General features: G+C 40.1%; 1 protein-coding gene across 8 annotated transcripts in view; it reads right to left on the reverse strand.

The window, feature by feature from the left end:
• Positions 1-26,379, reverse strand: part of LOC146754996 (receptor-type tyrosine-protein phosphatase T-like) — a 396,275-nt gene that overhangs the window by 283,300 nt on the left and 86,596 nt on the right. For all 8 annotated transcript variants that reach the window (XM_085526589.1, XM_085526588.1, XM_085526587.1 and 5 more), the window contains one exon: positions 2,638-2,763. In XM_085526589.1, coding sequence (XP_085382715.1) covers positions 2,638-2,763 — 126 coding nt within the window. The remainder of the gene's footprint in view (positions 1-2,637; positions 2,764-26,379) is intronic.

Genomic DNA, 26,379 nt, shown 5'->3' on the forward strand with positions numbered 1-26,379 from the left:
GTGCTTTTTTTTGTCCCCCTCCTTTGAGGAGCACACTTGGATTTCAAAATAATATAAATAAAAATAGGAAGTCATCCCTGAGCAGAGACCTTTGCAGCAGTGTCTGAGCAGAGAATTACATGGTATAACAGACTCAGGCTCTCATTCATGATACTGACCTCCTCTGAAGAGCACTCTGAGATCTAATGATGAAAAGGACTGTAAAAAGCACTAGATGTTATCATTAGTATTCAGGAGAATGGAATTCTGTGACTTAGTTCAATTCAAAGGGACCAGCTTTCATAAGCTGGTGCTTATGAAAGCTGACATTTTAAACAAGGAAATAGCTCTGAGAGCAACATTAATGTGGGCTGACCAGGATGGGGTGAGGCCACGCTTTTCTGCCAACGTCTCCCAGCAGGTTGTGCTGCAGACTTGTTTAGTATCGTGGAACCAATTTAATGTCTGCTCACTCATGCTTTACCACTTTCACAATACAGTATTTTATGCTGTTTCCAGTCACACAAGAACTGCATAGTGCCTAAAACAGCATCCTGATCAAGAAAACACACATTACTGCTCACAACTCTATGCATTCTTGCACTCCTGTTGCTCCTGCCCATGCTAAAAGAGATTTCCTGCCTCCAGTTGGCCACAGTTGCTTATTCCAACCACTGTTACCACCTTTGACACCCTTGCAAACTCGATGGATTTCCACCCTGCTGCTTTCAGCTGCTGTGGATAAATTAAACAAAATAGAAAGTCAATCACCAAATGTTCTGGTACTCTGGCTTTAAAGATGTCTCTGATTGTAGGAGTGGAACATGCTGTTCATCAGTTTATTTGGCTGGCTTTGCCACTAGATGATTTTTAAGTAATCCTTTATTCTCACAAAACAGACTTTCAAACAAGTAACCAATACAAACAACATATGCATTAAGATTCCATCCAGCAATACAGACTCCCAGTAATAGCGCTAGCAACTCTGCAAGCTTAAGGCAGTTTAATTGACCACCATAATTTACCTCGACGTTAGCATCATTTGGACAGCTTTTGAAAACATATTTTTGTTAGTGGAGAAATGTGTTCTGTACACATTTGCTGTGGTCAACCTTATTTTCCTACCTACTGATTTGACTTTCTGCTCTGCATGACTAGTACTGAGAAAACAATTAGTAAAGCGAAGCACTTTGTCATTGCCCCTCATACCCTTTAAGCTCACTTAAATGGCGTTTCAATATCAGCACACTATAAGTTGTTAGAAGCTTTCCCTCTTCTGTATTTCCATACAATTGAGATATCTGCATTTCTTTATGTTGCTTTTTGTTGTCGTTGTCATTAATTTGCAGTTGCTCTAACACTTTTATGGATCTAACTATTAGTGCTACCTGATAATATGGAACACAGCACTAAGAGAAAGAACCACACACATCTCTATCTACTTCTTAATTGGGAAAATCAATTCTGAAGGCCTTGTTAAGAAACACACTGCACTATTCTGGGGTTTGTTTGCCATCCCAGCCTGTTGATTGCCTATCAATTTCTCCACAGACCCAGCATCTTCAGATGATAAAACACTTTCAGATGGAAGCCAGGAAGATAGATTTTTCCTTCACATCTGGAGTTAGCAAAGTACTGAACTTTTCCAGTACAAGCCCTCCCATTAATTCCTTGCCTTCCAGATGGCATCACAGCTATGTCTGTTCCTATTCCTTCAGATCATTCTGAGATCTGTAAATTCAAATAACTGCCATCTCTCCCTAGTTAGGTCTACCATGAACAGGGACTGTGACACACACAAGAGCTGAAGGTGAGGAGATGTAGAAATAAAACTGCCCTCATTGAGAACACATTCAGAATAATGAAATGCATTCTTACAGACAAGACCAGAGACGTAACTTTCAGAATTAACTTTTGGGATACCAGAGTCTAAACAAATAGTCCTACAAGTCACATGCTATGAAAGATTCAGTTACTAACAGTTTCCAATCTAGGCTGTAATTAAAACAAACAAACAAACAAGTTTTCTTATTGTTTTGTTTCTTTTAATAGCTTTAACACATAGGGATGAACACCAGCCTGCCTCTCCACGGCTACAGCAGGGAACTATTGTTACATCAGCTCTCTGTGCTTCCCTTAACAGGCACCTGGCAATTTCAGGCTTCTTAGCCCAATAATTTACAGTCATATAAATACCACAACAACAACACAAGATGTTAATTCTGCCAAGTAGTTCATGCTTGTCAGAGTGCAATCAATTAACTGGAACAAATACTTTAAGACTGCAGTCAAGTTGGCTGGCCAGTTCTGTTTGCCATTGTGTCAATTGCTTTAGAGCAGGGACTTCAGCTATTTCAACTGCCAAAAAAGCACAAACTATGGTTTTCAGAAAAATATAGCGCCTTCTCCTAAAATATGCTTTTCTTCAGGGTCAACAAAGCATTCTGTGGGATTTATGCCATATACACCAACATATAATGTTAGTTTCCATTAAGAAATAAAACCACTGGAAGTTATCATTATTGTGAACTCTTCAGAGAATACTGAAAAGACAGTGGTGTTATGATGTGCTCACAATATATGTCAGTAATCTGTTCAGGGCTAACAGCTGATCCTCACAGAGTAACACCTCTGCTGCTGCTGAGGCTTCTCACTCACCAGTTGGGACTGCAGGATCCATCGTTGGCTTTTCCCAGGTATTGATCTGCTCCCAGGTAAATCCATTGGTTCCCAAGGCCACGCTATAACCACAATTACTGTAGTGCTCATCAAAGGAACAACCACCTAAAAGCAAGAAAAACACATACATTCCTGCATTAATATTATACATAATCATGACACTAAAATCATTTAATTTCTCACACCTAGGTTTACAGAGGGAGAAATTTGGGGAACAAACAAGTCATGTATAATATATTTCAGAGAGCAGAGAAGGTATCCAGAAAACAGTTTTGAACGTTCAACCTTTTTGTATCCCTTAGAAGTCTTTCTTCTCACATTGCTGCTCTTCTCCTCCATCAGCTCCCTTTATTTCCACCTATTTTCTTAACATTTTCACGGACAATTGCACATAACAAGCACACGCATTTGGGTCCCAGTGCTGGTATTTACAGAAACCTCCAGGTCAGATTTTTTAAAGAAATAAGAGAAAGAAAGAACCCAAATGGCAAAGACAAGCAAAGTATCCCTATACTACAGCAATACACGCTTGATTTCACTTGAGATTCAAATTACACTGGGTTGGGTTGCACTTTGAGAACTTGCATCCTTCCTTGCAACCACCTCTTATGCTTAATAACACAAAGTCCTATGTGACACATGACTACTTCTCCAGGCCTTTCAGAACTGGACCTCACAGTGTAAGCCTTTAATTTCTCTACAATGGGAGAATAACAAGAAGTGGATAGAAACTGGCATTCACACCTTCCAGACTGTTGACTAAGTGATCTTTCCTACTCCGGTTCCTGAAATACTTGAATGTGGTTCACTGCCACCTGGCAGCTGCCTGAACACTTACAAATCAAGATAAATGCATTGACGGTGGGGGAAAAATATATATTTCAACACATGCTCGTGTGTCAGGCAAACTAATTCAATTAGTTTATCCCCATTTAGTACTAGTGGATCATTACTACACTGCTGAACCTCCCCTTCCATTGCCTCAGGTACATTCCTCACATCTCCCCATCTTGGTTTGCCAAACATATTGTAGTACTGGCTCTATTACATGAGGTAATTTGGGTGTTTGGGTTTTGACCTTAATTATGACAACAGTGTCACTGCTCTGCTTTTGTTTTCTCTTACAGAAGCAAGGAGAAATCTCTGGGCAGTTACTCCAAAGTCAGCTGGACATATCTAACACTTCTGGAGCTGCAGGGACTGAGCACTGCTCAGGGCTACACGATCTTGCTGTGCCAGCCAAACTGCCAATTGCTCCTGACACTAATCAGAGTTATATGCACAGAGACGTTCCCGGCTCTTTACCTTCCCACAGGCTGCATTCCCTACACATGCACAACGAATAGCAAGTACACAAGTGATCTCTGGTTTCAATTCAATAACCGTTACCCAGCAGTGGGTCATTTAAGCATTCTTTAGTTTTAACATGTGTTTTTTTTCTCTACGTGTCCCAAGGAAGACCAAACCCATCTCAGTTACATCAAAATTCCTCATACAATCCTTATTCTGCTAAAGGACTTAAAGTGCACTCCAACCACAAATGATTTTCTAAAAATTCATGTCAAAATTCACACAAATTATTCCTATTTAAGCACACGCTTGAAGGATTTGTTGGATAGAGTACCTGACCGTAGTCGGTGTTGTTCAAGTTTAAAGATTAAGCTTGTCGTAACAGAAAAAAATTGTTATGTTGTGTAATTTTAATATAAATAGTTCTGAGTTTAGCAGATTTTATGACCCTTGCAGCCTTGCCTGCTCCAGCAGAGACCTTGCAAATGTATTTCCTACAGCATTTAAAAGTAGTTTTTGCTTTAAATTTACAGTTCTTGTGAGGCTTTCAGAGCTGTCAAAATGAGCAGGACCGCACTTCAGCTGTTTCCCTCAAGTTTTAATTTAATTTAGGTGAAAAAGTTCAAGTTTAAAATATTAAATGTGCTTATTAAAATGTCTGACAGAAAAAACAGGTGCTCTGGATTGTCTGTGAGAAGCATGCAATGCAGCCAAAAATCACCTTCTCCCATAGCGAGCAGGCACAAGAGACAATATCAAATACTCTGCTCTCCGTCTCCACGCAGGGCATTCTAGTTTTAATAGATTCACTCTAATAGGAGGACTTCAGACAAACTCCATTTACACAACACCTCTCTAAAGCACGCTACAGTACAGTAAGTGGTGCTGTCTCTCAGCTCTTCCTTTGAAGGAGTTGCAAATAAATACTCTGATCAAGACATGCAATTGTACGAGGACTCGCGTACAGAGAAAATTACGCAGGTGCTGATAGTCTCAGAAGCAAAATGAGACGACAACAAAATACAGGGTAGAAGTCCTTATTTAACAGGGAACCTAATTGCTGATATACAGATACAATTAGCCAAATAGATTGTTTTATGTACACAGAGGCGGGTGAAGTTGGAGGGCAAGCTGAACAAGGATAGTGAGAGCTTCTGGAAATTAATTGGGAGTTTCCACTGATAAGAGACAACACCTTAAGAAGCTTGAAAGTGCCTTGAATGAAATTCAAGGCTAACCCGTGTAGTGAGATTGGATAAGAAAGGATAAACCATGGAGAGCCTTAAAAGCAGCTGCAAACACATCTACATTTCTGAAGAAAGAAAAGTTAGTGGAGGAACCACCAAATGCAAAGTGACAAGGCAATAAACCAGATGGATTAATTTACTGGAAGCAGAATTGGAATTTGGAGAGGTGAATTTGCAGGAAATGAGGACAGGGGGGAAAAAAAGCATTGGAGTCGATTCTCAATGCTCGGATAAGCAGAGTGGCTGCACAGGGAGCACACAACGGCTCAATCCTGGTGATCAAGAAGAGGAAAGCACCTGTCGGCTTTGTGCTAGAGAGTGGCAAAAGGGACAAGAACTAAAAGTGGACCTAGTTGGGACGCAGCCATGATCACCCGTGAGCAAGAAAGCTCTTTCTCAAACAATCTGTGCCCTGTGGAAGTGGTCATGCCCAGCCTAGCACAGCCCTGCCTTCTCCTCCCAGAGGTGCCCTGCTGCCAGCCCCCACTCATAGACACCCACTGCAGATATTTAGAGCACCAAACTCTGCTTTAATCCATGCATATGGCCACCAGATCAAATAGGATCACCCCATCCATGCAACCAGCAGCACCCCACTGCCCATGGAGCCCACAGCCTGGTCCAGGCTGCAGCAGGCTCTGAGCAGAGCAAACCGTGCATAAGGGGAGAAGAGAGAGTTTAAAGAGAAGCACAGCATCTTGCCTCTTCTGGGGAATACTGCTGACCCAACTGATGAGTGTGCTGTTATGTTCAAGTGTGTGTGCGTGAGAACAAGCTCCCAAGCAAGATGGCAAGGCAGCAAGGTGAAGGCACACGTGGCATTTGCACAAGTGCTAACCTGCTGGGATGGAGCCATCCGCTCTGCTACATGAGCAGCTCATTGCCAGGTCCTTAGAAATTCAATTACTCCCCACTGATTAATTTCAGTCTAAACAAAAAAATGTAATTACGGACTTTAAATGCCTACTTAAGTAGGGATAGCGACTCCAAAATGGCATAGTAGGCTGAAACCTGCAGGTGAGTTCCTTTCACTGGCAGCAGCACAAGCTTAATATTTACTATTTCCTAAGACATCACCTGTATGGATACCTAAAAGCTACAGCTCTGCAGGAACATAACAAGAGAAGAAAAACCACATAGATAAGTTCCATCTTAATACAAAATCAGCCACTGCTGAAACAAAACTGCTTGACTGCAGAACAGGGATTTTCATTAACAGAGAGAAGATAATTCATTATAAAAGATATCATGAAGTGAATTTAGATTCTAGGTTTGCACGTCACAGCTCTACCCACAGCGTCACAAAGCAGCTCAGAGGAAAAGTAAAGCACTTGCATACCAACCAAAATGGGGTTTGGTGTCTTCGTTAATAATTAACAGGGCTAAGGATTTCGGGATGCAAACCAGAATCTTTCCATTAATCAGCTAAAAATTAAGTGAAGAAATACAATTGCTAAGTTGGGCAAAAAAAGAAAGGAAACTGAGATGACTCTGATACTGTTAAGATAATGCATGTGGTGTTGACCATCTCTTTTCACACAAAATGAAAGCCAAAAAAGGATGAAGTCGTTCCCTTCCTGAAAAGGGTCATATTGAAGCAAATAACAGCTCACACAGGACAGATTAAATATCCCTTGTTTTACACTGCAGGCTTGTAACAATGCCACTGCTCATCTGAGTGATGCTAATTAATCTTGAACAGACCTATCATCAGTTACTGAGTCTTGCCCCCGGATTAAATGTAAACCAGCCTTGCATAAATTGAGTGCCTCCTTTGAATATATAATTGAATTTGCAGAAGTGTGCGCCAGGGGGGTGTTTAAATAAGTGCACAAATATGATAAAAAGGACTTCACGCCATTATATCTAATTCAGTAAGCAAAAATAATGGCAGGGCACGTTCCAATTAGTGTTTGATTTATTTATTTTAACAAATCCAATTAGTAGAATGTTTTATAAAGTCATCCAATGTCAAACTCTCACAGACTCACTAGATAAAAAACAATACTTCTAAAGAGGGATAAAGAAATATACTAATGGGAGAAGCCTCGTTGGTTATCCTGTATTTCTAGATACAGACTGAAAATAACACACCCTCAGACAGTTCAATGAGGCATTTACAACATTCCCAGTGTGGGGAGGGGGGGAAGAGAGCAAGAACCTCAATAGTGCCGTTTGTCACCTTCCATGCCTTTGCTTTGGGGATAGAAATTATAACAGCACACACCATTCCAACCAATGCTTTTTCCCTGGAATACTTGTTCTGAAAATGGGTTGAAATTGATTCATTTCATTCTTAGCCTCACAAAATAAGAAGAGAGTTCAGGAAGAAACAGATGGTCATAGAATGAGACAGTGCTTGGGAATTGTAAGACTCCAGAAATTAGAACAAAACCAAACAACGCTCTCTGATCAATAATTTTTGTCTATACTTCACTGAAAGAGCTGCATTTGGCTCCTTAGAAAAACAATTTATTCCACACGATTTGTCTTACAAGAATCCATTTGTAATAAATTTCTCAGATTGCAGACTTCATGTAGCACAGGGTGTGCAAATCAACTTTGTGTTGAGCCACTTCATTTAAGACAGGGTAAATCTTTTCAAGGGCTATTGAGTTTTCTTTCATCAGGGGTGGTAGCTACAACTTCATATACCTTCTACTCCATCCAGAAAGGTTAACACAGAAGTCATCAGAAATACACGTACAAGCAACCAGAAATGCTAAGCTGAACAGATCCAACTTCGACAGACCTATTTCTGATGAGCACTGTCCAGTGACCTCAGCTCTCAACAGGCATCATACCAAAGAGAAGGCAGAGGGTGCTTGTCACTTGAGTCATCATTAGTTTCATGTGTAACAGCCTAGAAGTGATAAGCTTTGTGATTCTGCATAGTACAAGATAGGAAGTTTCAGAAAGGCTCATTCCTCAGAAAATCATCCTTCTGCCATCTTATCAATCTACTGTTGTAACTGGTTAATTTCAATCAATACCTCCTTATTTTCCTGAATTACTTCTATATTACCTGTTTTTTCAAGAAAAAGACTTTTGTAAAGAGAAAAGTTGCCTTTACCATCTCAAAACCTACCACGTGTTCGCTGCATATATTCAGAATATGAGGAAGATGCTTCTCTTTAAACTGCAGGGAAAGCTCTGGTAAGGTTTTGTCCCTCAGTCACCTGAGGGTCTACACCAGAAGAAATTAAGGAGCAGATTCCCCAGCATAAAACAAGGTATAATTTTCTTATGTCAGTTGCTTGAGCTCATACCTAACAGAAATTCAGATAACACAACTGTGAAATGCAAATCCACATTTACCCTTCAAAGTCTTGTGTTGACAGAGCTGCATTTCTCAAGCTATCCAGAAATTTTGGGCTTCAGGAGGAAACACCAATGATTTCTCCAGTGCTTCAAACACATTCATTTCCCCTACAAGTACAATGACTTGTTGGCTCTCTGCTGCCATATCAGTCCTCACTGTCATGGGGTGGATTCATCTGCCACAGTGGAGATCCATTAACTTCCTTTCCATCTTACTTTCAACACAAAGTATTAGTTGGTTTGGACATATGCAAGGGAGGTTTTATCTATTCTCCAATTGTAACGTTGAATTGCTTTAAATATATACACGTTTATAAACCCAATGTTGTTTTAAGCTACAGCACCAAGTCAGTTCACCCAGCATGGCACATGAGCTGGCTCTCAAGGAATCCAGGCTTTGCAAATGAAGCTTAGCTTCAGGCTGCTGAAACACCAGGATTAACTTGCAGGAAGTTTTCGGGCCGGCCTATCTTCATGTAATTAAACTTCCAAGATTAACACAGGTTTTCAAAATCATGAAACATTCTTAAATAGACATTCCCCAATGGCTTTTGTTACACTTCCAGTTAATCATATCCTTTTAATTCATTAGTCAGGTAGCTTTCCACTCCTGTAGGAGGCTTCTGTGCTATTCACAGTATGATAAAATTAAGATTCCTTTTTTAAAATGCAAATTCATAGCGCTTTACTTGACTTTATTTTTGTACCATAAATATAACCAAGTTTTACTTGGCTCCAATTTCTGCTTTTTAAGTTCCACAGCCACCTTTTTCCTCCTAATACAGTTTTATATTCCAAAATTAATATTCAACATTCAGTAACGTTGCTTTTCTTTCCTTCCAGCATCTGAAAAGTGCTGGGTCTGGTAACTCTGTAAATCTGAATGGGGTTATCTAATGTTATGTGTACGGTGCATTACAACCACATTCTACATCAGCTATTCCACTGGAGCTCTTGGATCAGTCAGAACGCTCTACTGACTGACTTTATTTCAGCATTTTATAATGTCACATTGAATAGCTAGATATTCAGCCTGCAGAGTCATTTAAATTACATATCTATGACTTTCCCCATCCACTAAGGCAGCGGAAAAGCTGCCTGAAGGTAGCTCTTTTGCACTTATTTTCTTTATTCTATTATGAACCCTAGCTTTTTTATTTAATTTTTTTAATAAGCCTAGAATTAGTATGTTAGAGCTTCAAACAAGCAGCAGTCATCGGTTCACTCATATTGTGCATGGCGATGAATGAAAACAAAAAGATGGACTATCAGGAATCCCAAGGAGGATCTCCTTGTAGCTGAGATGCTTTCTTTGAAGACTTCTAAGCTACTGTCCTTGTGAGTTCTGGCAATGGAACAGAAATCATGTTAACTGCCACAACAGTGAAAAAGGAAAGCAGTTAAACGCAATCTGGTTGCAATCAAAAGTAACTGAAACAGATTTTTATCACTTTTAGAGAGCAAAAAATTAAGCTGAGATTTTCAGAAGGCATTTTATTACCTCAGTGCTTTTCCCAAGTGAAATAAATAACTCCTTTTCTCTGTGGTAGTTGCTGTCATTCAGTCTGCAATGACCTCTCTAATTCTCTCTGCATCTGACATTCACTGATCCTTCACCACATTTCCAGAGCCAACCTCCACTAACACCTAGCATGATCCAAAGACCACCCCTCCATTTTATACTCATAGAAAGCTACATACAGCATGCATAAAGACAAGGTAGTCATGATTTGATTACAGATTGTGCCCGCATACAGGTAATTTTAAAAATACCTGTTTCAAAGTTTTCCTCTAGAAACTTAAATCCAATAGTTTCATAGGTTCACTGAATAGATTCATAGAATGGCCTGGGTTAAACAGGACCACAATGATCATCCGGTTTCAACCCCCCTGCTATGTGCAGGGTCGCCAGCCACCAGACCAGGATGCCCAGAGCCACATCCTAGTTTGATTCTTTCTGATCAATACTGATTTTTTTTTGTTAAACTGCTTCTGAAGCACTCGTGCAATTTAAGCATCCAGCGTGGCATAGATCTCCAAAGATTGCTTCTTGATATTTAAGCTGGTGTATATAAAATGTAATAGCTCAACTGCATACCAGTCAAATACCAGAGAGTTACCTAGAAAAATGGATATAACCTGTTCAGACAGAATCTCATTGGCTCATATCACAATAATAATAACTTGCAATGAGTGTTGCAATTGACATATCTTGTTAAATTTAATTCTGTGCTTATTGGAAGTTACTCCGAGTGTTTGGCTGCATAAATAAATTTTATTGAGGTCTATCAATTTTTGCAGCTATGAGTTTGCACCTTCCATAGACTGAGGTCCATAAAATACTCTCTTATTTGTTGCCAGCAGTTTCAATTTACATGTAAAGTGCAGGGTTCAAGGATAGTAGGAGATGTGTTTTTAAAACTGTTTTCAGTTGCATCATGATCTTCATTTAATGTGTCAGGAGAGACTCAGGCCTTGAAATAACGGCAGTGAGCCAGCTGCTCTGTTCTCAGGTGCCCTGCAGTCAGGCTGGGGGCAGGATGTCAAATGCTGGATGGACTACGCGAAAGACCTTGCAAAGTCTGGTCAGCTGAGTGATGGCCAAGGCACCAACAATCAGCTGGACTCAAAAGTTAATTATCTGTTACTTGATTTTTGTTTTCTTTTTTAAGTCCATTTATTTTCTATTTTTCACACATTTTGACGTTCTTGAGTGCCCCAATTGCACTGTAATAACAGAAATGCCTTCCAGAATCATAGTACAGTGGGGGCAAACAGCACCAGGAGCCTTGTTATCCTCTGCAGCACACTGCAAACATGGGAATCATGGGAAGATTTGCTTACTTTTAGCCTGTAGCACAAATATCTTTGTCCAAAGAGCAAAACACAGATAGGTGCCAGGAAAGACTAGATCCCTGCCTGATAGCAAACGAGTCCCTGAAAATATATAGAGCTCCCTTTCTGCTTAACCAAATATCCAACTTAGGTATGTGAGCAGAAATGCTAAAGTGCCCCTCTAATTACAGCTTTGAATCTTCAACTTGCAGTGCCAGACCCAGAACACGCATTTAGCAGAGACACAGCTGTTGGCTCCTAAACTGTGTATTAGAGAAGGACAGCAGGGGAAAGGAGAAAAAATTAAAGGCATTAACACAAATGCAACTCTCTAATAGCAGCTCATATTGTGTTAAAAAGGAGGCCACCAGAGCACATCTCACCGCACAGTGTTGTCCTGAAACAGCTGCAACCAGAGACAAAGCAAAGGTAATCTCAAATAATGACCATCAGCCATGTAATACTAAGGCAGTTCCACTAAGGGAGAAAACAGCTTCTCCTTCATCCTCTGATGCAGAAAATCATTTGCTAATAGAAGATTGAGAACAGTTCAATGCTATCCGCTCAGATCCTTGGTTTTAGAGGAATTCCAAACTGCACAAATGGGCTCATTTGTAATGTTTTAAGTTCACTACGCATTTCATTTCAAAATGGGTTCTGGCTGTGCTGTTGTTATAGAAAACCTGAATGGTAGCAGAAAAATAATAAACAGTATGCCCTCATCCAAAGCCTTCCTCCCATTTCTGGGATGGATCTTCTCCATTTTGAGTCTGAAACTTAGAATGCTATGTTTTAAATTGAAACTATTTCTAAAGGAGGATTTTCTGAATTCCTCCGTTCCTACTTCTTAAAATAGCATCAGTTTGAACCATGCCAGGAAGCATTATATGTTTAAAGCACCTCTTCCCAAGATATGAAAGGCAGAACATCAACACAATTACTTTTCAAGATACTCAACAGCCAATTTCTAGCAGGAAACCTTTTGCTGTCATATTTGGTCACGGTTTAAACCTTGTGTCATTGAGTTGAGAGACACGAACCAGGTACCCTGAGCTTCTTATCCCAAGTGCACACAGGTCTAACCTGTGCTTCATGCTCTAGTGCAAACATACTTGGTACAGCTGAGATGGCCCAGGGAAAGGCACCTAAAGATCCAAGTTTAGAACCTGGTCTGAATAGCATTTAACATACAGTAGGTCACAATACATCAATATTTCCTTTGAGTAACCTACAAGGATTTTGTGACGTTTTCTACATAGAGTGCAATACAAAACAGTTCTGCAGTCAAAGATTTCATCACTGTTCCTACATTGAAATAGTTCTGGCTCACAGGTGCGACTCAGATGCACAAAAAGCTCATTTGCTGAAGTCTAATTCTGGAAGAAGTCTTTGCATCACTCTAAGAAAGTAAATCCCTTTGCTTACAGAATTTCTCTTTACAGTAGAGGTCTAACAACGCTGCCTCTGTTAATTAGACAAACACTTACTCTACGATATTGTTCTATCCATACACCATCAAGCCCTAAAAAATTTCTCTCCCACTTGATTTTGGTAGAGGAAAGGGTATTTATGCACACAACTGCATGCACTCGCTTTACAAGATGACACAGGCAACCTCATTAACATGTAATGCATTCCCAGTGTCCCCAGGTGAAAGTGCAGATACTCAGAAGCAGAGATGAAAGCGCCATCCTAAAGATCTCAGCTATGCAGTTAAAATTGAGTGTAAAAATTCAAATCAACTCAGTGTTCTTCAATAATATTTTCATGCCAGACACTGTAATTTTAAAGTAATTGTGTAGAATCTGATTCATTAAATAGATAATGCTTCAAAACATTACAATGATAATATTAACTCAGAAATTAGATTCAGCTTCTGATCAAATGAATTGGTACTAAATATACCCATTAAATTAGAACCACATTGTAACTCCATTGATACTTCAGTTAGCAAGAACACGTAAGGCACTACTGCCAAAAATGTAAGAAATGAAGGTAATGCTTTCTTGGCGTTTGCCCCATGGTCCTTCTCTTAAGAAAAAGCAACTTAAGATCTTTCAGGCTTCAGATGCAGGTTTTAGCATATCACATCAAGCACAATAGTGACAAAAATAAGCTAGTCAGGTATCTCCATTTGTTATTCATGCACTTCCTAGCCTAAGAGAACAAGCATGGTACCGTATCAGACCTTTGTTGATGCCCCTGGGTTCCATCATAATCGCCTGAACCTGCACATATCTGAGGTTGGCAGAAGGAAAAGACAGCAGAGCACTTCATGCTGCTTCCAAAACAGAAGAGTGACAGCAGCATGTCAGACCAAAGGTCAGACATCTGCTAGACGTCACTTGGGAAAGATGCAGAAATAGGACATGCACACAACAGATCTTCTTCAAAACTCCTTCCCAGCCCCAAACAAGCCTCTCTCAAGTCAGTTGTTCTTTCCCCATGAATCTACCCAACCATTTTCAGAACCTTCACGTTTGTGATGCTTCTACAGCTGAACCGCACTCCGACAGCTGGCTACTACTTTCCTGGGGATACTTAGAGATGGGGTGATTTTTGCCCTTACGCAAAGCCATACAAGCACAGGACAGTGACGCTGTCTTTGCAGAGATGGCATTTACCTCATGTGCTGAACTGACACTTTAGTGATGAGAAAGGGATTACAGCGTATTGTTTTCCCATGTAAGTGACAGCGCTTGTCGGGCTGTACCCAGGAGGCATAACTGTTTTAAATCACATTCTGCACTTTGGGACAAGATAGACTTCTCACTAGGCTATCAGCCAACAGTACTTTTTTTTTTTCCCTCTCCTTGTGAAGAACTGTCTCTCAGGGAGAAAAAGAATCGGTATACTTGACTGTATTGCAGCAGTTCTAGTAGTTTAAGGCTATTTTAAGATTATCTAATGAAGAGAAACCTGACAATGAGGTCCCAGCTGGAATAAAGATGTTATTTAACTACCTCTGAAAACACTTATCTGTGGCAGAAACTAATAGAATTTCCCAGAACTGTTACCACAATTAACATGGACTTTGAAGAGCAATATTTAACTAGCAGTTATCATTTTATTAGCATAAGGACTAAAAAGAATCAAGGCGATGGGCTTGGTTTCAAATGTAAAGATCATACCAAATCGTTTTGAGTAGTTCAAGTTTTACTTTAATGAAATCTTTCCCCTTTCTTCTTTTTTTTCCCTCCTCCTCTGAGAGATTTTATATCCATAAATCATCTGCATTCAAGTGCAGGACAGCTGGGAACATTGATTTATGGAATATATTTGACCCGACTTATAATTATGTCACCAACTTCCAAAAACACTGCTCCAACCTCAGCGATCCCACTCCTCACAGAATCACACAGTCTTCACGCTGTACACAGAGCTAATTGACGTAACGCTTCTTCTGCAGATTGGATGGCATCACGAACACTGAGTGAATTTGATTACACTCAACACTGAAAACAAGAATAAGTAGAGACCTTTTCTTTCTTCAGAGTGAGTTGACAGTAGCCACTGGGAATACTGCATGCATGACAGCAGCAACTAATGAAGGACTAAGCAATTATTGCTTGAGTCAAGTGCCAGGAATAAAAATTACATCATCTATTAGCAGAAAATCCAGCTTAATTACCTGATCATCTCTACCTGTACTGATTGAGGTAGAAAATATCAAGCCATTCTCAAGAGGACTATAGCCAATGGCATGGCATCCATTGGTATCATCACTTTTTCTTGCTGCTGTCACCAGAGATCATCTTGACGTGGCCTTTTAAGGCTCGACAGAGGGCACCATAGGGAGGACAAAACGATGTAGAAAAGAATATACTTCTAAGTCTCAAGGGGTTTGTACAAAACACTGTTTCACTTCAGTAAAAGTTCTCAGACTGCTCTAGAGTGAGGCTTCCACATCAAGAAAAAAAAACCTCATCAAAAAACACTGTTGTGAGAATGGTATCTTCAGACTTGCACAGGCTACACTCTCCTGAACACAAGAGATGGGGATGTGAGAACAAAGTTTACATTTACCTACACGATGGGAGAAAGCAAACCTGAGCTACCTCACCAAGAGGAAAGCACCAAGATGTTAAGCCATCCTACCACGATGCTTCTGGATGTGTAACTTGGTGACCTGGTCAGTGAAGGGGTGCCCATTAGAAAAATAGAGCAATCTGGAGTGTTTAGAGCATTCTGTTATTTTTCCTTTCTTTCTGTGTATTTCCATGAGGAGCCACTGTCTTTCCGGATTAATAAAGTCACACTCTTGTGGTCTTCTCACAGGGAAAGTTGTCAGTTTTACCAATAATCCTCATAGCCCTTCTTTGCATCTGTAATGTTCTGAATTAATCCTTCCTCTAAAGGAGCACCTAAGTTGTACAGAACATGCCAAATTAAGTTACTTTTTATCTGCATAACAGCATTCTTATTTTACCATCCTTCCTTACAGGAATTCGTTCCCTGCGTTAGGACAAATCTCTCACTCACCTCAATCTCCTTTTATTAATGCTCCAGCAGTTTTTTGTCACTTTCAGCTGATTCTCTATCTTTAAGTAAGAATCTAATTAATCCGGACATGCATGACCTTACACACTGCAATACTAAATTACATCCAATTTCGATTTCACCCCATTTCAAAGCTTTCGTTCCTCCAGTATGATTAATTTACTCTCTTCCAACTGCGCGTCCGTGAGTGCTTATGGATTGCACATCCATTGCTTTTACATCAGGAGCATCAGTGAAAAGAAGTTAGATCTCAAGAATCATCCTTTACTCCTTTAGCCAACTCCTCATATAGAAGAAAGGTATACACAAAGTTAACAACACTCAGGTTAGTCACAGACTCAGCCATTTAATATATTTCTTCTCTAAAGATACATCCAGTCTAACAGTATGCCCATGCACTGGTTCCCTCATAAACTCTATCTTGTAGGATCTTTATGAATGTTTCCAAATACTTCTGATCTAAATTAAATCTTTATCTGGCTGTAGCAATCAACACTGCGCGATTCAGTAGTGACTGAAAAAATTTGTACCAGCTTGAGCCAATCTTTCACCCATCCAGTCCCACAGAGTTTATGACAGTAAAGGTTTTGACTACTTGATTTAATCTCTTAGATAAAGTCAGTGGACTGTCACGCTGGTACTGCTAAAACTGGGTAATTATTTAATAGATTCTGATTTCCAGTACTGTCAAATTGATGCAGTATTTAATAGATAGGAAAGGAATAATGAGAAACAAAGGAACAAGTATACTTGCTCTAAACCCTTCATTTAACAAGTTTCTATTTGACTTTTTCAAATCTTAAGTTACTGTTTTGACATGAAACATCAATGACTTAGAAATTAGTAACTCATAAGTACATTATCAGCTACTTCAAGCTTAGGTCTTCATTCATGGAGACTAGGGTGTAATTTTACAACAATGCTGACACGCACTATGTTTATAAAGCATGTTATTTCTCAAAGTGGCTTTAAAAGTTCATTTACATAAAATAATAATATATATGTATATGTAATACATGTAGACATAGTTAAGAATACCCATAATACCCTGTTTTTGCTAACTGTAAAAGTCAGGAAGTTCACTCCCCGTCTTTTATATGTGGATTGATAATAAGTATTGTTTTTCTGTTTTGAAAATAGAAATCATCTGTTAAGTAACAGTTTAATCACCTGTTTTTCATGTAAGAGCGACTGGCTGAAGACACCAAGTGAGAGTGCTTGGTTAGGAAGCAAGCCACAGAACCCTGTTGAAAACATTAAATATCTACCTTGTTTTATAGCACAACAACATGGTACTATGGTAACATCTGGGGTGTTCTATAAGAGAAACAAAACCACATCACAGAAACTCAAGCCCTTTTTTAAGGCTGTTTTACTAAATCACAATGGAATGCATTATCATCATCCTCTCCATTTCCACAGTCCTCCATTACAGAGCCGTCCAAGTTAAATGGTTATTCTTAACACCCCCAGGATAGAAGACTGAGAATTGGGGAACCGTGATGGAAATGAAGCCTTCTGCTGAGGAGCACAGTCCTCCTGTTACAATAAAAATACTGCAAGATTCTTCATATCATCTGCCTATGTTAATGCAAGCAAGACTTCCATTGCTTACCAACTGTGATGGTGTCAATAAGAAGCATAAGACACATCTGATGATTACTCACTTTAATGGTCCACAATGTACTTACATTTATGTGCAAGGACAATCAGTCCAGTGAGCTTAAAACCTTCTATAAGGCTCCTCTAGACCCAGTTTTAAACAACTATTAGTCATTCAAGATTTTCTCAGAAAGAGAGATTGCACACAGAGAAATAAATACATCTAGCAGGTGATCTTGTTTGTTTCATTCGCTGTAGAATTTCCAAATAGCTTCACGTATCTCCAGGCTCCTGCAAAGGTCACCTAATTCTGCCCATTAACATGCAATTTCCTACAGCAGATGGAGAAAGCTTCACCTGATTTTAATGACCTTTGCAGCCTTCATGAACTCTTAAGCTATTTTATACACACACACACACACACCACTGTCTAGCATGATACACTGAAAACGTTTTCAAAAGAGATGCAAAACAGATTACAGAGCTAATCATTATCTCTTCTTAAGATTTTTAAGTCATGTTCCTTTTCTGTATGACTTTCAAATAAGTATTATCTGCTTGAAACCCCTCAGAACACAGACATGTACAAAGACACTGCTGGATTATAAATGATTATGTTCTTAATGTTCTAAATTATTAAAATTGCTGCCTTTCAGCACCAGTGTCTTCTGGACAAGTATAAAGTGTTTTCCAAGAGCCTTAAGTCTTTTTGACTAAGATATCAATCACAAGTCCTTTTCAAAAATGTCTCCTGGAATGAATATCCAAACCCTTTTCATTTTGCCAGAGATGAAAACTATACCCAGCTGAATATGCAACTTTCTATGCACTTGTATTATCAGAGCACCCCAGAGACTTAAATGATGGTCAGGATTTGAACAAATTCATGTTATTGTGCTAAACCTCTTCATTTCTTTGGAATTTTTAATACACTGCATGCTTTAAAGAATCAGTAATGGGTTCCCCAGATAACCAAGGTTTGGTAGTACGCTGGGAGGCTGAGAATTAGGAATCCAAATACCAGCCTGAGATTTGTTGCTAGAATAACACTAATTTATCTACTAAAATGTTGGTTTCCTGTAGGGTCACTGAATAAAGCCCTTGTAAGAAGGCTAAAGGGGGAGAACTGAAGGACTACAGGCATAATTCAGTTTCTAAAATATGGTTTAGCTTCTACAGTATAGTAAAAATAAAATCTGTTGTTATCTATACACCCAATTTGAATTGGGCCATTCACGACGGTGCCAGCTTTCTAAACACCTGGCTCCAAGTATCTGCTTTGGTGACTTCCCCCTTGAATATTTCACAGTTCAGGGATGCAGACCGTAGAGAGTTTGACAATCCTTGAATAGAGATAGAAGTAACTTAGAGTCCTAAGACTTGTGTATCATCTTTCCCTGTTAAGCTATTTTAGGACATTCAGTATTTTAATTTTTCTTTGTAACATTGTTCTCACTCAGCACATCTGCCTTACCTGGAAAACACAAAAGGCTCAGCAAAACCTTGACTGAAAGTTCACAATACCACCATTATCCATCAATCTATAAAGGAAGACAGGTTATAAAAGTAATGTTCTACTTTCTGTGCAGCTACTCTTGGAAAACCAGAAAGTAATGGATGCTTTAACTTCTTTAGGGACCTCAAATGCTCACCGTCCAACAGCAAACAGGCACTTTCAAGATAAATACTGCTTTCGAAGAAAGGGTTATTGTTTCCCCTTTTTCACAGGGCATGTGAAACAAAATAAACACTATGATCCTGTATCATTCATATACTTTCTTTTTAGGCAGATGCATTTCCAACATAGAAGCAAGCATAGACTTCCATCCATCTGTGTTCCCTCTTTTTTCCTTCACTGAACTCCTAACAGAACTCCCCAGCAGCTGACACACCAAGCGGACTCAATGCTCTGCAGATTAGCAAAGAGACCATAAGTCCTCCCTTTGGTGGAACACACATCTCCGTTCACGCTTCTGACACAACGGAGTCCAACTGCAGAATGCAATGCTTTGCTTTCTGCTATCAGATTGCATTCACACACACACCCCGCCGTCATGTTTGCATTCACGAGTGAGCAAACTTTCAGCGCCTGTAACTATAAAGCTTTCACTTGCAATTTAGGTTTGAAATTCTCTGAAAGGCAAACGATGTTAGAAACAATTTCATAATGTGGAATAAGTGTATCTACACCAAATTCAAATGCATCCTCGGGTAACTATGTTAAAATCACATGTAATTTCTGAAACTGCTGACTTGCTAATTGACAAAAGCAGCAAAGTCACTTCCCCTTCAAATTGAATCTTAGATAAGAAGCCTATATACAAAAACAACCAGATTTCTCTTCTAGAGGGAAAAGCAGAGTCAATATTTGCCTTCAGTTTCAAGAACGTGAAAAAGCCTTCTAAGTGTGACTCTCTTTTTATATCTTTTCAGATAGATTACCTGACACCAAGGATAATGCTGTAATAAAAGCAACGCAAAATCTTTTTGCTTCACGGGGAGAAAAATAAATATTTATAGACTTTTAATTTGGGCTTATTTGCAGAGAACTCTGCATAGCAGGATGTGCTAGCTATGAAAACAGTGAATAAAAATAGTCAAGGACATAAGAAGCAGGGCAGACGAGGAATCATCATTTTGATGACCTCCTTTGACAACTGCTCTGCATATGAGGAAAACACAACTGGCCTCTGCTGGTATTTTTTGAAAATAAATGGTTTTATTACAACCTTCCAATTGAATTAATACTGCTTGAAGATGTTATCTACTACTGCAACAACCATTATTTTCTCCCCCCAGCTCTTGCTGCTATGCTGAGCTGACCAGAGCCTGGATCTGCCCACCTTTTACCACCTTTTATCAACAGGAGTAGCTGCATTGAGTTTCACCTCCTCCATCAACCCCTTCCACACTCCTCCATCTTCTTTCCCAATGCCAACAACATCATAAAGAGTTCAAATGAAGACAAAATTACAGAGCCATGTTTGTGCCCCCCCCCCCCCCTTCCTTTTAAGCAACATTATTATGTTGAAAAAATGCAGCTCAAGTTGAATTTGAGGGGAGGAAAAGCTCAGTTAAAAAGTCAACTATAGAACCACAAATGGAGAACAATTAGATTGAAGCAAGTTTGAAGGCAGAGGCCTTGTCAGCACTTTCTCACCCTAATAACACCATGATAAAAGCAAGGGTTTAATTGCATTTTCTCTCCCATACAAGTGGACATACTAAAACTGTGTGTGGGAGAGAGGGGAGTTAACTTGATAAATTTTCTAGGACTGCAAAAAGGATGGTTGGTAAATAACAAGCAAGATATATACTGCAGTATGAACTCTCCAGTGCTGTGAAACAGAACCCAGAAGCACCAGGCCTTATCTGAGCCCGTTCTGCAACCATTGCACAATACCTGGGCATTTTAACACATTGGTGCTTCTGGTATACAGCAATATTCTAACATAAACTGAGAAAACTGTGCTTTTTTCCCTGTCCTACTCCATTTGAAGCATTTGGATCCTTCTTCCTCTTCTTCTCCCACAGTGCTCTTCCCTGCACCAGGTGCACTGAAAAGCTGTGGCCATCAGGATCATCTTCCCTTATTACCTGAGCTACAGTTCAGAAAGCCAGGATTCCTTCTCCCTTTGCACAATGCAGCAATTCAAGAAGCTTGTGCTTCTCAAGCAGAATCCTCACGCTCGGTGCATCCAAGCAATGATTTGATCTTGTAATTTAGGGATTCCTCAGAGGAGGATTTGACTATTCTAGAGGAAAACAAGAGACTATCTTTCACAGTAAACAGCATCAGTTCCCCCCAGAGGTGAAGACATATGGGCCCGCTCTGCACCACAGGACATGAGTGCTATAGCTGCTGCTTCTCACAGACAGCCCACAAGTACCTGGAAAAGGGAAGATTCTCTATTTCTCAAACATTTCCCACAAATCAAACTATTATGCAATAGTGTGTTCAAAAGAAGAACAAAAAAAAAACAAAAAACAAAAAAAACCAAAGCAAATCTACTTTTTCCTGCTTTGCAGAGCTTTGGTCAGTTCACCCTCAGATGACCAAAGTTTATTTACTGTGTGCACTGTACTGTTTAGACATCCATACTTCATTACAGGTGCCAACCTTTCTGTGCCACAGAGCAACAACCACACACAGAACCATCAGCTGTTCTCTCACTTTGTTCTGCAACCAGCAAACCAAACCTCAAGCCCTCGAGCTCGGTAGCCCTTAATAGACCCTGGAGCACAGACAGCAGGTAGCACAAAGTACAATGTTTTTCCTAACACTGCAGAAAATACCCAAGTGCTCTTGACGGTCAGACTTAAAGCAGGATGGAATAAAAATACCACTACTTTTAACACATCTCAGCTGATGCTGAAATCAGCACTATATTTGGAGCACGTACACAAATCAGGCTCTACCATTCCTCATCCACTGTCACAAATACGATCACCTAAATGTGCTGTCAGGGGGATAAGACAGAGTTGAAGGTTTGCTTCACACTGCTGGCATTCCACTGTTTCTCAGTTGCCCCCATCACCTCCACAACAAGTAGAACCAGATGAATATTTGCTCCATGACACAGATGCCTTGTTTCAGCCAAATCATTCAGACCCTGAAACAATGACAGAGAATGTTAAAAGTATTTTCTTGCTTTCTCTAATGCCTACCACTCATCCAGAGTAAGTCACACTGCTCCTTGCTCTTCTGAGAGGCTCAGGACCTGCCTTGTTAGCCTTGTGTGTTTGAAGAAAGCAAAGCAGTGAGAATGAACACAAATTGGAGCCAACAACTGAAACTTTTGGGGATGCATCCATAGGATTCTTTCTGGTAAGCCACTTAGACGTTTCTCTGCCTATTCTATTTACATCCTCACACTTGCCTGTTTAAACTATGAGGATTAAAGCAATCTGCACTCCAAGCAGCCAATAGTGAACTCACAGGCCCTTTACAAAGAAAGCACGTCCTACATTTACAGAAACAAAACCAGTGGCACCATGGCAACAAGTGAGCAAGCAGTGTAAATTCCTTCTAAAACTGGGGAGCAATCTTACCTCTAATCACACTGATACCAGGTGTACGACTCTTAAATACAGTCATTCCTGGCACACACTTTGCAGAAAGAAAACATTCAACTATGTGTACAAATATTCACTGAAAATATATTTACAGATGTGCACTAGCAATGAAAATTGAATCTGTAATACTGCCTGAGATGATTTTCATTCAAGTGGGAAATAATATGAAAATAATCAACTGTGTGCAAAGCTGGGATTGCAAATAAGCACGAGCTTTGAAATAAATACATATATTTTGAAGTAAAAGCACTAAGGACTGATGTCTGTAGTCAACTTCAGCTAAAAAAAAAGCAGAAGTAATCAACTAGATTTGTTTCAAAGCACACAGCTGTCAAACCAGAGTTGTTCTCTACTCGTTTAAAACTCCCTAGCCACAGATACCCTGGAAACATACAGACAAATGGCTAAGAGAACACTTTGAGACGAAGAACTTCCAAATAACACTTAACTCTTTGTTAATTTTTGGTGGAGAGACAAAAGGAAAAGAGGTGGGCATTTGATTTTTGGGGGGAGGGACTGGTAGTGGAAGGTGGTATCGATGTGACTTCAGCAGGTTATAAATGGGAGCTCAAAGGCTCAGCACAACCCAAAGGACCATCTCCAGTAGCTTCCTTGCCTCATTTGCCTTATTTCCTCTTTGGTTGAGGCCATGCAATCAGGTGGGTGAAATAGACTTAAGAAAAACATCCATCATGAAAGACCTGACTGCAGCATTAGCTTCAATGACCTTAAATAAGGAATCATACATCAAAAACAGAGCAATCCTGCATCAAGAAGCTAGAGATGGGGTGGAGGTCTTCCAAAGCCCTTCATCTGTATATTGCTGCTTGCACAAACTCACAACAGCAGTTCAAGCCTGAAGTGCTCTGTCCAAAATAAACTTTTTTTGGAGCAATTGGAGCATGGGGGGTACACCCTGCTCAAGCCCTCACTATGTCTGAAGTCAAACGTCTGAGGTTTTAGAAGTAAACTTTCTAACGTGCGCCCTTGCACCTCTTCACATTCCCACGACTTCATTGCAGCACTTCCCTGTCCCCTCCCAGAAACTTGAACCAGCTGGAGCAAAACAGAGAAGCACTGAGTGCAGCCCCCATCTGGGCATCTCAGTCCTACCTACTTCTCCACTGCTAAGAATTTACTTGAGACTAATTCCTATTTTGAATTTGTCTGAAGTTTCTAATTATTTCTAATTGCTAATTATCAGGAAAATAGGAATATAGCAACACTAGTAGAGTTGGCTGAAGTTTAGGGATCTCAGGCTGTGACTATAGATTACAGGCATACAGACAGACTCACACATATAAGATCCTATACTTATTGATAAGAACTAGGTTACAGAAGTTACCAAATTCAGCTAAGGATGTCTGGATTTACATGCCATAAAAGCTGAAAAGGTACCAACATGCAACGCATAGGTTCCCAATTGTTCTGCCTGTCCTAGAATGGAGGCAACTATATGATCTCACACGGTTGCTATAAGTTACAAACACGGTTCTCATTGTCTTGTGATTTGAAACATATGGAAATGTAAAATGTGAAATTGCAAATGATTTCTACATCTTGCATCCAAAATACAATTACCTACAGATCTCATATTTTCTTTTGTGGCAAACAGTTCTGTAAGAGAGCTTATAAGCTTGAAAAAGCACTATGCTTCTGGTCCGGTACTTGCAATTTAAGGTAAAAATAGATTCCACTGCCCTGTACCTCAGTGAGCATATCCACCCTCCTAGTATTACATCTGAAGAATTCTGTATTGCTATTTTCTTCACATGAACAGAAAAGAAAGAAAACAGGAAAGTATTTCCTTCATTGACCCGATAAGCTCTGAATGGCAGACATCCCCACTCATCCTTCCATTAGACAGCCCTCCCCCTCTGTTCAATGCAGACCACCTGTCTTTCCCTACAGACATGCAAGAAATTACCTCCCATATTTGCACTTTCTTCTGTGTAATGAGTAGTTTCCCTCTGTGGAAATGGCTCATCAGGATTCCTAATGTAACATCATAAGAAAGCTGAGTAACCTTTAGCCTCATATGTCATCAGAGAGTGTTTATTACACCTTCCAAACAACCTCAAATCTGCAGGTTTTTGCTGTTTGTACCAGGAAAAACAGTTAAATGTGGCTGTTTTATCATGCCACGTCATTGCTTTCTCTTTGAAGCAGTCCTTAGTACATTTTAACCATCAAAAGAAAGAAACCCAAAGGATTATGCATGGTTAATCCCTGAACCAAAGAACTTCAAAGTTGCGGTAGGTACTGCTTAATAGCAAAGGTTTCTGTGGCTTTTAAAATACAAAAGCTTTTGATATCACGTTAATAATTAACAAATGACAGAGTTGATGATCTGTAGGTATAAACTGTGTGAAGGAGGACCCCACCAAAACTGCATTCATGCACACAGCCTGGCAATAGCATGGCTTGAATCATACAACAGCTTTGTTTGGAAAGGAACTTAAAGATCATCTGATCCCAACCCTCATCGGTGATTAATAACCACTATGAATAATTGGCACAGGATTTCAGATTCTTCCCACCTTTATCCGACACAAACACAGAAGGTACAACTTCAGGCTATGTTAAGCCTTAACAGCTCTTTTCACCCTGAGCAGTGACCTGGACTTTCACAATTCCATTTCCAGCCAGTCAGGCAGGTGGGTTAAGGGTTTCTATGTCCCCACAAAACACACTTTGGGCTTCTCCTACTGATAGCAGGAGCGTGCAACCCCTGAAACACCATCACCTTCTGCTTTCAACCTACAGAGGTTTGAATGCATTACTGTTGATGATCTCATCCAACTTGGCTTCTGGATGCTGCTGTGCCTTGAAGCACCGAGTTCAATCCCCATAGCTACACAGAGTACTTAAATTTCTGTGGCACATGGCACTTTGCATCATGCATTAACATCAGCCCTTTGATATTTTCTCCCTTCCCTAGTTGCTGTTTTATGCGTAATGACGTTCTACTTGAAGTCTGCTCCGGGGGAATGAATACTATGGGATGGATTTGTACACACAAGCTCCAGAATTAGGTCAAGGGCAGGCACCAGCTCTCACCTTTAGCTGCCAACACAGCTCTTAGGGACATGGGGACCTACAGAGGGGCTTGGCTGCAGTCATACAACATTTGCAGTAGAGGGGTCATGGAGAGCCAACAGTAAATAAATAAATCACCAGTACCAGCTTACGTGCATATAAGCTGTCAAACGGGTAATTCAGCAGGCAGCATGCTCCTTTGCTATTGGCACTGCTGGCAGAAGAGCCCACAACCTGAGGACACACTTCCAGTGCCATCTCAGCCTCACTAGAGCTCTTTGGATGGCATGGTGACTTGAAGGAGGGTCAGAAGCAGGAGCACTGCCTGTTACATACACACGGCCAAGACTGAATCTTCACAAGTGCTTTTTCCCCTGCCTATTGTAAGGGCCCACAGGGGAATGTGTCGCTGCTCCTTTCATCAGGAAGCAGCTTTGGCACAGCTCCTTTCACTTTAGCCAGGGCAGAATGCAGACAGGAGCAGGACCTGCTCCACAGGTCACAGAAACAGCCACAAAACCCAAAGGGAAGAAGCTGTGCAGTTCCTGGCAATGACCTCCATCCATGATGGAAAACAGAAGTCACTGCCAGGAATAGTCAATGCCATTCCATTCCTCCATGGAGGAGGAGGGACAATTTCCCAATAGTTAATTGTACCTACATTTTGAATACTCTTGTGGCAATAAGTATCTCATTATCAAAATTAATTAGAAGCTGCAGGAGGCAGAGGAGTGTGAAAAGATGATGCCTTAAACAAAACACCTCAACAGACAGAAGGACAACAGAGTCTGTTGCTTATTAGGAGGGACAA

Source organism: Coturnix japonica, chromosome 37, assembly GCF_054131305.1.
Source record: "Coturnix japonica strain WE chromosome 37, WE-NBRP24, whole genome shotgun sequence".
Lineage (NCBI taxonomy): Eukaryota > Metazoa > Chordata > Aves > Galliformes > Phasianidae > Coturnix > Coturnix japonica.